A 15,090-nucleotide genomic window follows, 5' to 3' on the forward strand; every position below is an offset into this window, starting at 1 on the left:
TCTCACCAGTATTATTTGCATTTTAAAGACATGATGTTTCATTCATCAAAATATCAAATTGTTATGTATAATACAGGTACACATTGTAAAGACGTTCTAGACACCAGGAAGCAGAAATAAAGTGGTTATTGTTGAAGGTGAAGGTGAAATATGTAGGAGTGAAGAATTTGGCTTGCATAGATGAAGTTCAGCTCTAATTAATTTGGAACATAAATATTGTGGGCTTTGGACCAGTTAATTGTTAACTTGTGCTTCATTCAAGTTGTATTGTTAATTGTGAAATTTGATTTATTTGTTGAGCAAGGGTAACAGCACAAATCTATAGTAAATTAATAATTTGTAAAGACTTATGCATTGATTGTTATAAGCTCCTAAAAAATTAAATAGTGAGAACTTTATTCATAAACACTAATTGTGTTTTTAGTTTTGATCTTTATCATGTTCACATGTTAATATAGTCTGTCAAAGGATGATAGAATTTGTCTTAACCTATTTTGTATAATTATATTAACAATTTAAAAATGTCATATTAGGTACATCATGTCACAATCTAAACATGTAACCATTAATCTGTCTCCTCTGCATCAGTCCCCATTATTTTTGGAGCATTTTGTTAACATGGATTCTTAACATTACAGCTGTTTTTATCATCCAGTGAAAACATGAGACATTGTTAATAGAGTGCTGAAGTCCCCTGGCTACCTCTTCCAAATATTATCTTCATCCTAACCCCCTAAGAGGTATATCCCTATTTTGAAATCGGTGTTTTTGTGGTTAGTATGTAATGTAACTAAGTATCTGTGTGTGTATGTATGTAACTACACATCCATGTGCATGCTTGCGCTGGTGTACCTACACATGTGCTCAACTTATTTCTACCTTTTTCAAAATTTTTAATTGTGGTAAAAAAAAATCACATGAAATTTACCATCTTTAGAGCACAGTTCAGTAGTGTGAAGTAGGTACACAGATCTCTAGAACTTCTTCAACTTGTGAAACTGAATCTCTGTATCCATTGTGTAACAGCTCTCCATCTCTCCCTCCACCCCCAGCCCCCAGCCCCTGGTAACCGCATTTGACTTTCTGTTTCTATGAGTTTGACTACTTTAGATGCCTTGTGTAAGTAGAGTAATGGAGTTGTCTTTTTGTGACCGGCATATTTCACTTAGCATAATGTCCTCAAGATTTATCCATATGTAGCATGTAACAGGATTTCATTCTTTTTAAAAGCTGGATAATATTCCACTGTGTGTATATAGCACATTTTCATTATCCATTCAATCCATTGATGGACCTTTGGGTTGCTTTCACCTTTTGGTTATTGTGAATAATGCTGCAATAAACATGAGTATTTAAGAGCTTGGTACATCTTTTTTTAAATTAATATTTTAAGAGCAGTTTTAGTTGTATAACAAAATAGAATGGAAAGCGCAGAGGATTCCTGTATACACCCTGCCTTACTCCCCATCTCTCCCACTGTCCACATCCTTCCATGTTGATACCTAAATTGATACATCATTACCACCCAAAGTCTACAGATTACATTACAATTCCCTATTGGTGTTGTATATTCTATGGGTGTTGACGAATGAGTAATGCCATGTACCCATCATTGTAATATCATACAGAATAGTGTCACCGCCTTAAACAGCATTTATGCTCTATGAATTAATCTCTCCTCCCTCTACACTTCTGATAACAACTAATCTTTTTATTGTCTCCATAGTTTTGCCTTTTCCAGAATGTCATATGATGGTCACACAGTAGGTAGCTTTTTCAGGTTGACTTCTTTCACTGAGCGGTGCATTTAAGTTTCCCCTATGTTTTTTTCATGGATCGATAGCTCATTTCATTTTAGTCCTGAATAATATTCCATTGTCTGGATATATCAGTTTATTTATCCATTCACCTACTGAAGGATATCCTGATTGCTTCCGAATTTTGGCAACTAGAACAAAGCTGCTATAAACATCTGTGTGCAAGTTTTTGTGTGGACAAAAGCTTTCAACTCCTTTGGGTAAATACCAAGGAGTGTGATTGCTGAATTGCATGGTAAGAGTATCTTTAGTTTTGTAAGAAACTGGCCAAACTGTCTTCCAATGTGGCTGTACCATTTTGCATTCCTACTAGCAATGAATAATCTCCAAATCTCTGCTGACATTTGTTATTGTCATTGTTATGGATCTTGGCCATTATAATAGGTGTGTAGTGATTTCTTGTTGTTTTAATTTAAATTTCCCTGATGATATAGGATGTGGAGCATCTTTTCATATGCCTATTTGCCATCTGTATATCGTCTTTGGTTAGGTATCTGTTCAGACCTTTTTTCCACTTTTTAATTCGGGTTCTTCGCTTTCTTATTGTTCAGTCTGAATTCTTTGTATGTTTTAGATAACTGTCCTTTATCAGATGTGTCTTTTGCAAATACATCTCCTAGACTGTGGCTTGTCTTTTCATTCTTTTGACATATGCAACTTTTTAAAGAGCAAAACCCAAATTATTTAATAGTTATAGAAAAACACTTATAAACCAATCATAGCAAGTTTTCTGAAATACTACATATTTACAGGAAGTTGCAAAAATACTAGAGAGGGGTACTGCATACCCTTTACCTAGTTTTTCCCAATGGTTTCCTCATATGTAAGTATAGAATAATATATAAACCAAGAAATCAACGGTGGAATGTGTGCACATAGTTCTGTGACATTTTATCACATGTGTAAGTCACCTTAACCACCACCACAAGCAAGATTCAAATCTAGACCATCACTACAATGATTTCCTTCATGCTGTCTTTTTCCACCCTCCCTAACTTTTGAGAACTATCAATCTGCTGTCCATCTCTATAATAATTTTGTAATTTCAAGATTGTTACATAACTGGAATTACGTAGTATGTGAAGTTTTGAGATTGGCCTTTTCACTTAGCACAATGTTACCGAATTATATCCAAGTTGTTTAGCATATGAATGGTTCCATTTTTGTATTGATTAGTATTATATGGTATAGAGATACTTATCTGTTGTATGACATCTGGGATGGTTTCCCTTTTTGACTATTTCAAATAAAACTATAAAAATTTGTGTACAGGTTTGTGTGGATATAAGTTTTTAGTTCTGTGGGATAAATGCCCAGTACTGTGATTGCTCGGATGAATGGTCAGTATATGTTTAGTTGTTGTTGCTGGTTTTTTTTTGTTTTTTGTTTTTTAAGATTATTTATTTGAGCGAGAGAAAGAATGAGCGGGAAGGAGGGCAAAGGGAACAGGAGAAGCTGACTCCCTGCTGAGCAGGGAGCCAAATGTAGGGCTTGGTCTGGGACCCTGGGATCATGACCTGAGCCAAAGGCAGACTCTTCACCAACTGAGCCACCCAGGTGCCCCTGCTGCTGTTTTTAAAGAAAACATCAAACTTTTTTCTAGAGGGGTTATACTATTTTACATTTCCAGGAATGTATGAAAGATTTAGTTTCTTTGCATCTTTGCCAACACTTGTTATTATCATGATTTCCTCTTTTAGTTATTCTAATTGGTATATAATTACATCTCATTTTGGTCTTAATTTCCATTTTCTTGATGGCTGGTAATATTGACAATCTTTTCATCTGTCTTATTTGCCATCCATATCTTCTTTTCAGTGTAGTATCTCTATGTCTTTTGACGAGTTTCTAATTGGATTGTATGTTTTTTCAGTGTTGTGTTTGAGTTTATATTTTCTGGGTATGAGTTTTTTGTTAGACATGGGTTTTTTGTAAGTGTTTTTTCCCCCAATGTGTAGCTTTTTATTTTATTATTAATTTTTTTGCTTATTTTTAAATATTTTAATTAAATCCGGTTTATTGATTTTTTTTTTTTTTGGCCCTATGCATCATACTTTTTTTTTTTTTAAGATTTTATTTATTTATTTGACAGAGAGAGAGAGAGAGAGAGAGCATAAGCTGGGGGAGTGGCAGGCAGGCAGAGGGAGAAGGAGAAGCAGGCTCTCTACTGAGCAAGGAGCCTGATGCGGGGCTCAATCCCAGGACCCTGGGATCATGACCTGAGCCACTGCCTGAGCCACCCAGGTGCCCCTGCATCATACTTTTTGATGTTGTGTGTGTCTGAGACCTCTTCACCAAACCCTAAGTCCTGCAGGTTTTCTTCTAAAAGTTACATAGCTTTACATATAAATCTATGATCTATTTTGAGTTAATTTTGGATAAGGTGTAGGGTTTAGGTCCAGTTTTATTTTTTTCCTATGGATGTCCAGTTGCTCCAGAACTACTTGTTGAAAAGACTGTTCTTCCTCCATTTAATTGCTGTTATACCTTTATAAAAATTAGTTGGCCATATTTGTGTGGATCTTTTTATGGGTACTCTTCTGTTTCCTTGATCTGTGTATCATATCAATTATGTATCTCCATTTATTTGGATTCTCTTTCATTTCTTTTATCAGCATTTTGCAGTTTTCAGTATATGTCCTATACATGTTTTGTTAGATTTATTTATTTAATTTTCTTTTGAACAATTATAAATGTTATTTTACTTTTTAAAAAAAGTTTTAAATTCCAGTTGGTGTAATAACAGTGTAATATTAATTTCAGGTATACAAATTGTTATTGTACCTTTAATCTCATTTTTCATACATTCATTGCTAGTATATAGAAATACATTTGATTTTTGGGGCACCTGGGTGGCTCATTCAGTTAAGTGTCTGCCTTCAGCTCAGGTTATGATCTCAGGGTCCTGGGATCAGGCCCTGTGTCATTGGGCCCCCTGCTCAGCAGGGAGTCTGCTTCTCCCTCTCCCTCTGCCTCTCCCCACCCCCTGCTCGTGTTCTCTCTCTCTCTCAAATAAATAAAATCTTAAAAAAAGAAACACAGTTGATTTTTGTATGTTGCTCTTGTCTCCTGTGACCTTGCTGGACTAACTCACTTATTAGCTTTAGGGTTTTTGTTTGTTTGTTTGTTTTGGTTTTGGTTTAGGTTGTTGATTCTATGTATCAGTCATATTATCAGTACCTAGGGATTTTCTTTCTTTCTTTCTTATCTGTATACCTTTTTTGTTTCTTTCTTGTCTTATTGCTTAGGCTAGAACTTCCAGTAGTATGTTAAATAGCAGTGATGAGTGTGGATATTCTTACCTTGTTCTTGACCCCAGGGGGAAAGCATTCTGTCTATCTGATGTTAGTTGTACGTTGACATAATAGTGATATTATGTAATACCTAGAGCAGCCATTGGAATTCCTGATTCTGTAAATAGCCTGTTTTTTTCTCCATGGAGACTTGTAGAAACTTCTTGTTACCACTATCCTGAAACGATGCACATTGGGGTTGGTTTGTTGAATCTATTGTTCTAGACCTTCAAAGGGCTTATAAAGTTATATTCTTTGTTCTGGGGAAAATTTTTGGAATATTTCATAGATGATTTCTTCCTCTCTATTTTCTCTTTTTTTCCCCCCTTTTCTCCTATCTATAAATTGGACTTTTGAGGAACACCTGTAACATATTGTATGTGTGTGTAGATTAATGCTGTTTTCCTCTAGTTTTTGTGTTTTTACTCTTTGAGAAATTTTCTTAATTTTACCTTTGACCCTTGTGTTGAGTTTATTAAATAATCTACCTTGTTTTTTTAATTTCTAGGAGCTCCCTTTTATTCTCCAAGAGTCCATTTTTCATTGCATTCTTGTATTGTTCCATGCCTAAAATATCTTTTCTTGTATCTTACAAATTATTAGTGGTGTGTGTGTGTGTGTGTGTATAATGTTTTTCTTCCTGTATAGAGTTAGCCACTTGCGGATGATTGTTTTCCTTGTTTGCACATATTTGTAAGTGGCAAACTAAAAACCTGATCAAAAGTTCTGTGTTTTGTTTGTCAATTTTTAATTTATTGTTTGGTGCTTTGGTTGTGCTCTTTGTTGGAGCCTTCTGATTGACAGTGTCTTTTGGTCTTTCTTCATGGACTGACTTGTTAAATTCTCCGGAGAAAGCTCACAAGCTCCTTTACAATCTCCTAACTGTATCAGGATAAATCTCAGGTGTACCTAATGTAATCAGTTGTCAAGTCATTTGAGTCTCAGATGTTATTTTTTTTCCCCAGCACTAGCTTGAACTTTTACTTAGGGCTGCTAAGTTAGTCATTACTCATCTGTTTCCAAAATTTGTTGCCCATAAATTTTATTATATAGTTTTCAACCCTGTTTGATTTAATGTACTTTAACTGGAATTTTCAGAAGGGATAAAATGAAATGTGTGTCTTCAGTCTACTAGCTTGTCTCAGAGATGAAACCACTTACTTGTCTCTTCTGGCATTTGTCTCCTTATTTAAAAACAAAGCAGAATTTTCGGGGAAATTAATAATATTCATATGGTTTGAAAACTAAAAAGTACAAAGTATATGGACAATGAAAACTTTTTTTCCACATATTTGTTCCCTGTCTTTTGCTTTTCCCATTTTCCCTCCCATAGGTGACCATTAGTTAGGATTTTTTATGTATCCTTAGAGAGTGTATGTAGGTATGTATATATGCAAATAAGTCTTTCTTTCTCTATGTTTTACAAAAGATGGGAATAGTATTCTGTATTTTTCTATTTTTGTGTATATATTTTTCCACTTTATATTTTGGATTTCATTTCATATTTTCATAGAGTATACATTTTTTTTTATAGGTGTAGGAAATACTTCATTATATATTTGGACCTTATTAGTCTTCTGCTGTTACAAACAATGCTATAGTGAATAATTTTGTATTCAAGTTATTTTTCTCATGGCTGAGTATATGTGTAGGGTGAAATCTTAGCAGTGATATTTCTCTGTTAAAGGCTATTTGCATTTAGAATTTTGATTGATATGGCCAGAGAATTTTACAGAACTTTTGGATTTTTTTGAGAAGGTCTTATGTAAAGGTCAGTGTCTGTCAATATAATTAAAAGTTTTTTAATGGAGAATTTCTAACTTATTAGAAGTAGTAAAAACAATATAACAATCTCTAAGAACCTATTACCCATCATTTTATGGCTAATCTTATTTCATTAGCATCTGTTCTCCTTCATCCAGAATGTTATGAACTATTCCCTCCCAGATATCATACTAGCCTATTGGTTAATATTTTATTATTTATTTCCAAAAGATAATCTTAAAATTATAACCATAGTACCATTTTCACTTCTAAAAAGTTAGCAAATTTCAGTATAGTTTTTCAATATAGTTCTAAGTAGAATTTCTAGTTTTAAGTGGAATTTCTCTTACGTGTGAGGTTGAGTATCTTTTTATGTGGTTCTGAGCCTTTTTGTATTTCCTGACTTTATTCTTCTGCTTGTTGCTACTATATTGGTTTTATATCCAGTAATATTGTTGAGTTCATTTATTGTCATTATCCTGTCTAGGACTTGAGTATAGGGTTGAATAAGAATAGTTAATTGGGTATCCTTGTGTTATTACTGATTTTCATGGGAATGCTCTAAAGCATTGCCTACAATTTTGTTATAGAATCTTTTGTAAATAATCATTGGGAAAACTTATTCTTGTTGTTTTCTTTTGTTCTTATCATGACTAGGTATAGAATCAAATGCTTTTTGGCATTTGTTGAAATGCTAATATAATGAATTACATTAGTAGGTTTTGTAATGTGAAATTATTACTTGGGTAAATCCAACTTTGTTATGAGATGTTTTTTTCTAATATATTGCTATTCAGTTTACTATTTTTAAAAGGATTTTTGCATTTATGTATATTGATAATGACCTATAATTTTATAATTTTTCTGTCCTTACTTCCCTTTATTTACTTTTGACATGAAAATTATACTAGTCTTAGGTAATTAGTTGGTGGAGTTGGGGGTGGTTTCTGATCTCATGGAGAATGTGTGTAAGATTGAAGTTGGTGCCAATTTTTTAAAAAGATATTTTAAATGCTGGTTCAATTTTAAAAATAGTTACAGGTTTATTTAAAGCTGTTCTGTTTTTGTTCATTCAAGTGTATTATGTCAGTTTGTAATGAATGTTTTGCTATCTCTTTAGCTGCAAATATTTTGAGAGCATGAAAATAATGGAAAATATTAAAGAATCCTTCTCAAAGTTTTATTTTATGTTCCTTCTCAGGTACTCAAAAGTGTGATAACTTTGCTGAAAAAAGGCCTCTCCTTGGTGTTTGTAAGAGCACTGGATCTTCTGGGTAAGGAAATTAAAAAATTCTTTGAACCACTATTAAAAATTTGTATTGTTATTTCAGAGAGTGAATTTTGGTATCTTAAAATCTTTCTTACCATAAGACAATGCTTTTACAAGAGAGAAGAGAAAGGAATTAAAAACATATTTAGGGTTTCCTGTGGCTCTGGCCTTGTTATTTCTCTGTTTACTGTTTTCTCATATGCAAGGTGATAGCAAGAGACAAAAGAAAACAAGCAATAGATCAGAATTCAGTCTTGAAATAAAAGATTAGCATCATTAAGAAAAATGTTTTTTAGTTTATGTGTTTTTTATCTTAGTAACTTTTATGGAGACCAAACTAAAATCTGGGGAGCCTTGAAACTGTTCTGAATGTTGAATGTGGCACCCTACCCACACACAGATCCTTTTGGAAAGGATGACAGCCTTTATTGAGTATTTGAGTAAATTCTCTGTTGAATCATTGACTAACCACTGAGCTGCATAGACATGGGGCAACCCTAGGAAACCAGGCTTTAAAATAATAAGAAATAAAGTAAAACTGAGCAGAGATATTAGTAGCTGCACATTGTAGAGGAAGACAGATTTACAGAGTTGTTACACCATATTATATTTATATAATTTTAATGTCGAGTTTTCAACATAAAGTTAGGACATATTCCAAGAAACAAGAAAGTGTGGCACGTTGAGGAAAAAAGGGAGGCAGGAGAAACTGTTCTGTTAGTCTCTCGATGTTAAATTTTACAGATAAGGATTTAAAATATGTTCTAAGAAGTAAATGAGTTGTGTTTCTAAAATTAAAGAAAGTTTGGTAACAGTGACTCAACAAATAGAGCCCCTCCCTAATGGAAATTCTGGAGTTGAAAGATGCAAAAAGTGAAATGATAATATCACTAGAGGGACTCAATACCATAGTCAAGCCAGCATGAGAATTAGAGAACTGTTGTGTTGACAGGTGCTGAGCAAGAGTGGGAGCCACAAAGAGGGTAAGCTGCTATGGTAAAGGGAAACTTTGTTGACTTCAGTTTTCCTGATGATTAGTCATTTGTAGTTCAGGTGCATATAGACCTGTGGAAACCCCACGAGAAGATGTGTTCGTGGAAGGCATTCACCTACCTGCTGAGTTGGGTTTGCAATTTTTGAAAGATTTTCCACTCCTTATCAACCCTGCTAACATTAGTATGATTAAGAAGGTTGTTTTTGTTCTTACAAGATTCATTTATTTAGGTATCACTTTATAAAAAAAAATAAGGCAAAAAGGAAGGATAAGGTGATTATATGCAGTTGGTGATGAGATCATTTATTGAGGGATAAATTTAATGGTATGGGGGTCATATTAGTTAGGGTTCTCCAGAGAAACAAAACCAGTATGATGTGGGGTATATATGTGTGTGGTTGTATGGAGAGAGAAAGAGAGAGAGAGGGAGAGCGAGAGAGGTTGAGATTGAGATTTTAAGAAATTGGCTCACATGACTGTCAAGACTGGCAAGTCCAGAATCTAGACACTGAGGAAGAGTTGCAATTCCAGTGCAAAGATGGAATTGTCTCTTCCTCCAAGGAGGTCAGCTTTTTTTCCTGTTAAGGCTTTCAACTGATTGGATGAGGCACACTCACATTACGGAGCATAATCTGCTTAACTCAAACTTTACTGATTTAAATATTAATCTTATGTAAAAACTACCTTCTCGGAAACATCTAGAATAATATTTGACCAAATCTGGTTATTGTGGCCTAGCCCTATTGACATATAAAATTAATCACCACAGGGGCAGTGAATTTAGTCTTAATTAAAATAGCATTTGCCTATTTAAAAAAAGTCTATTGTAGATATTTATTTTCCTCCTCTCATTTCTGCTCCTTAAATTATTTCATAGTAGAGGAATCATTCTAGTAAGAGACTTTTATATGTATCATTTGCTGGGTTGTTTTAAGAGTGGTTATGGATGAATAAATGCAAAGATACTTTTGAATTAAGTTCATAAGTCATTTCATGGACTGTAACTTCTAGCATGATATATCCTGTTTTTATTGGATATAAGCTCTCTCTTGCCTGCATGCTGTCTTTTTTTCTCTCTTGTTTTATACCTTTCTTTCTAATGGAAGACAATGGCAGGAAATACTCATATTGTTTTCATTTATTTATTGTTATTACAATAAACAACTGTTGTGTGTAGCATCTTTTTTAGAATGTTTATAGTCTCAAGAAGGACATTTTCATGTAGGATTGTGTTACATTTCTTGCAAGTGTTACAATTGTTAGTGAATAGAATATCCTCTAATCTGAGCTAGTGCTTTGTGAGTATGTATATATTTTAAATTATTCTAAGTGGGCAGTAGGTTAGCAGATGGTAATGTTGAATAGACTAGACACTTTTTAATAACTCCAAAGTTGAATATAATAACGGAGAAATCTAGTTATAGGTCAATTCTTTTAGAATCTGTTTCCCAGATTCTGAGATTTAAAAAAAAGTTATAACCCCAAATTTTTATGTGGCATGTGCTTGTTGAGTGTGCTAATATAGCACTGGGGAATGGAAAGCAAATGTTGAATGCCTACTATGTATCAGGTCTGTTAAATATTTTCTACTATGTTACATCATTTAATCTTAAAACAAGCCTGTGAAGGAGATTGTATTATCCTCATTTTATCCATGAGGAAACCAAAATTAAGTGAGGTTCAATCACAGTTGTGGACCCAGACCTTTGTCCATTTGGCAGGTCTGTAGCTGGAACATGCATTTGCATTTAGGGTGCTCTACCTTCTTGTTCATGTATTAAATTTACTTTTCTGTTTTCTGGCCAGTTATTTTTAGAGTTAATAAAGAATTATTTTAAAATGTAGCAAGTAAGTTGTACTTACACACTTATTTAAACAGTAACTTCTTAGGAGACTTTTTGTTATTTGCGTATTTTGTCTCAGTATTTCTGTAGAAGTGAAATATATGTATTTTTTAAAGATTTATTTGTTAGAGAGAGGGAGAGAGAGCACAAATGGGGGAGAGGGAGAAGCAGGCTTCCCACTGAGCAGGGAGCCCTATTGGGACTCAATCCCAGGACCACGGGTCATGACCTGAGCCAAAGGCAGAAGCTTAACCGACTGAGTCACCCAGGCGTCCCAGAAGTGGAATATACTTTTGTTGTTGATTTTACTTTTATTGTTTTAAACAGTGTGATGCATACTGTTATGCAGCTACTTAGTTGGAATTTTTCAGAGTGTAAAGGGACCTCCCTGATTTGTTTTTTCTTCATTTGAACACATTGTTTAGTAAATGTGAAGGGGATCTCCTTTGCATGATAGCAGTAATATACAAAGGACATGGACATTGGAAAATAGAACTAGCTAATTTAAGAAACACTTAAAAATTGTTTTTGTTGTTTTTATTATGCACTACATTATTGCATAACCTTCTAGAAGGGGTAGATGAGCATAAAGAAGTTATTTTTCATTAACCAAGAAAATGCTTCCTTAATCGATGTTCTCCAAGTCCTTTGACACATAGTAATGATGAATTCTAGAGAGGCCTTATCTCTTTCTGTCAGACTCCAATAATATGAATAATGGGCAACCCTTTCTTCCTTACCCCCATCAGTGAACCTGTGGATGTGCATAGTGGCTATGCCAGGAATGAACAAGCACACAGCCATAACACCCATCTTGGGCAGAATCTTGAACTACATTGTGCCGTGGTTGACAAGGCCAAGGAACACTCTTATTTAATGAAGTGCAGTGCCAACCTTTGTCCAAAACAAAGTAATTCCAAGACAGGGTGGGTTCCCTACTAATATTCAAATAAATATCTCTTATCATCTTAAATTCACCTTGAAAAAGAAAGTAAGTGTAATAGCTAAATAAGAATAAAGACTTAATTTAAAAATTAAGGACTGTTCATTAAATATAATACGGCTAGTTCACGGTATTAATTTTTTGCAGTTTTGTTGCAGACTGCTAGAGTCATCTTGGATTGGCAGAATTCCGTGGGACTGGTATTTGGTAGCCACTGCCTGAAAGTAGTAGTTATTTAGGTAGAGGTTAAGCACTGTTTCAGTGTCCTGAAGTGTTACTGAAGAGACTTTATTTGAAGTTGTGTATAAAGTAAATAAAAGTTTTGTTAATGAAAACCAGAAGGGAGATTACTTGGGATAATAGGTACGCAATGTTTCTTTTTGGCATGAAATGTCACAGATGATGTTATATATGATAGCATGTATTTTGAGTTTTGACTAATTTTCATCCTGTTGTATTCATGAGGACTGATGAAATCACATTTTGGGCTGGTATTAACTTCTGCAGACACAAACAAGAGATTTATACTGTTCTTCCAGTTTTCGGTGCTTTAGCATATGGGCTTTCCAAACAGTTCCTTGGCCTTCCTTCAAGGACCAAATCTTTCACTTGCCCATCTCTGGTGGTTTTTCACTCCTGTGGGTGTTCTGCATTTTCTTCTGGTTCTCTGTATGGCTCTGTGGCTCTCTTTATTGCTTTCAAAGAATGGGCTTTCACATCTTCGACATACCATTTATCAGAGCTGCCACATTGGCATAGAGGTTTTTAATGCAATGGATCAGCATTGTAGGGTATCCAGTATCATGGGTTGCTCATAGGGCTCTGGACTTTAGTATTAACTAGAGTATGCCCTGTTCATCTGATTGTGGATATAATGAAATCTTAAGGAAATAAGATGACATTACTATTACTACTTAAGTACTTTCTCTCATGTGGCTTAGAGATATACTTTATATATCTTGAAATGTTGCACTACCTTTAGTAAACAGAAGTCACTAGCATGAATGTTAATTATCCAGCATTTACCATATTCACTTACTCGCTTAAAGCAAATTTTTAGTTTTCCTATAGGGGGAAGGCAGAGAGCCAGAATATTTCACACTTGATTCACACAAAGTTTTAAAACACATGGTGGACAAATCTGTAAACTGAGACACATATTATTATGTAATATTTTAACCATGGAAAGTTTTTAAGATATGTTTATTTTAAAAAATAGTACCTAAACTATGGACACTCCTAAGTGGTGTGTTGTAAGGTCATATTTACAGACATTACTGTATAGTTCCTTGTGATCCTGAAATTGGTACAAATCTCAAAAGGCCCACCAAAATGGTTGCATGTAAGTGACCAAACCAAAGGAATGTTGACTTAATTTTTAAAGAACTTCCTTACTTGCTATTTATTATATGCTATATGTATCGCTGAAAACCTGTTTTGTTAGGATCCTGGCTGGAAACAGATGAATACTCAAATTGAGCAATTTGAGGAAAGTTAAAATGAAACATGTGGGAGCTGAGACCTTTTACCATTTCCAACAAGGGGAGAGAGCCATTAGCAGAACCTGCAAAGGGAGCCTTATCAAAAGGGTCACATACAGAACCTCTGGTGGAAGGATTTGGTGTACCTGTAATTACCTGACAGTGGAGCACTCAAGGGTATTCCAACCATACTTTAATTCCTGTAGATGGCTCCCTCAGGTTGAACCCAGCCAGAAGCCAGAGGCTGAGTTCTGAAGGTTCCGAGAGCCCACTGCAGCAATCCGTACTGTATGGGTCAGTCTCCCACGGCAGGGAGCAGGGTGCAGACGATACAGAGTGTATTTGGAGGAGCAGCACGCTTACATTCAGTAAAATTTCACACTAAAACAGAGTTTATGGGGACAACAAGTGTGGTGGAAATTTATGCCGTGTTGTAATCAGAGCAGTAATCCTGATTAAAAGTTAGGAATTTTAAATAAAAATGTTAATACTAATAAAAAAATCACTAGTAAATAATTTTACTGAAAAGGGAAGGTAAAGATACTTTGTTGGAATGGGGTGTAAGGAAGAGTCGAGACAGGGAGAAAAGAGCAAAATGAGCAAAGACCATATAGAAACAAGTTCTAAGTACATTGTAGCCTGAGCACATGGTCAAACTGAGCCATGAAGAACCTGATTCCTCCTGGTTTTCTGCGTTCAACTGAGCTAGTGTACTTTGTATTCAATTGCTGTTATATTGTAGCACAAAAAATTAAAATGCTGTCAATTTTATTTATTAACACAGCTTCCTTGATATACTGACATTACTCCCCATTTAGAATCATAAATTGTACCAAAAAACCTGTGTGTACACACTTTTAACAGCTTTATTGAAGTATAATTGACATAAAATAAGCTATACATACTTCAGGTGTACAATTTTATGGTTGACATATGTATACACCTATGAAACCATCTCCACAAACAAGATAACATGTTTATCACCCCCAAAATATTCCTTGTGTCCCTTTATAACTCTTCCCTCTCAGCTCCTTTTCCTCAGATGACGACCCATCTGCTTTCTGTCACAATAGGTTAGTTTGCATTTTCTAGAATGTTTATATAAATGGAATCATACAGCATCTTTGGTCAGGCTTCTGTTATGTAGCCTATTTATTTTGAGATTCATCCATGTTGTTGCATTTATCAAGAGTTCATTCATTTTTATTGCTGCCTAGTATCATATCATGAATATGGATTATCCATTCACCTGTTGATGGATATTTCAGTTGTTTTGTGGGCTTTGGCTTTTACAAATAGTGCTGCTATGAACATAATTTTCAAGTATTTGTATAAACATACGCTTTCAGGCTCGCAGGGTTCACGCGATAAATAGTCCGAAATACATCCGCGGGGCCCGCTCTCCGCGGCCGGAAGCGCCCACACGGCCGTTCAGTCCAGCTTCCGGGGTCCCAGGTCCGGGGCGCGCGTGGCCGCCTTCTTTTTAGCGCGTTCGGCCTCCGTTTCCGGCTAATGCCCCGCACGCCTCGTGCAGGCCCCTCTCTGACTCCAGACCCTCCCAGTTGTCAGTGCCCCACAGATCCGGTCTCGGGCTTGGCTGGGCACCGGCACGGCTGTCGCTGGGCTCCCGGCGCCCCCGTTACACTCGCCGTCCGGCCGTGTGTTCTCGGGCGGCCCCGCGGCG

At 35.3% G+C, this 15,090-nt stretch overlaps 1 protein-coding gene and 1 pseudogene across 9 annotated transcripts in view; one reads left to right on the plus strand and one right to left on the minus strand.

Annotated features, from left to right (window-relative positions):
* BCAS3 (BCAS3 microtubule associated cell migration factor) overlaps positions 1-15,090 on the plus strand; it is a 599,947-nt gene that overhangs the window by 77,664 nt on the left and 507,193 nt on the right. For all 9 annotated transcript variants that reach the window (XM_054510917.2, XM_054510920.2, XM_054510919.2 and 6 more), the window contains one exon: positions 8,076-8,148. In XM_054510917.2, coding sequence (XP_054366892.1) covers positions 8,076-8,148 — 73 coding nt within the window. The remainder of the gene's footprint in view (positions 1-8,075; positions 8,149-15,090) is intronic.
* On the minus strand, positions 11,608-11,819 carry LOC123854216 (NADH dehydrogenase [ubiquinone] 1 alpha subcomplex subunit 1-like; annotated as a pseudogene).

This window comes from Mirounga angustirostris, unplaced genomic scaffold (genome assembly GCF_029215605.1).
Source record: "Mirounga angustirostris isolate CCGP_5_RB_7025 unplaced genomic scaffold, mMirAng1.0.hap1 SCAF_17, whole genome shotgun sequence".
Lineage (NCBI taxonomy): Eukaryota > Metazoa > Chordata > Mammalia > Carnivora > Phocidae > Mirounga > Mirounga angustirostris.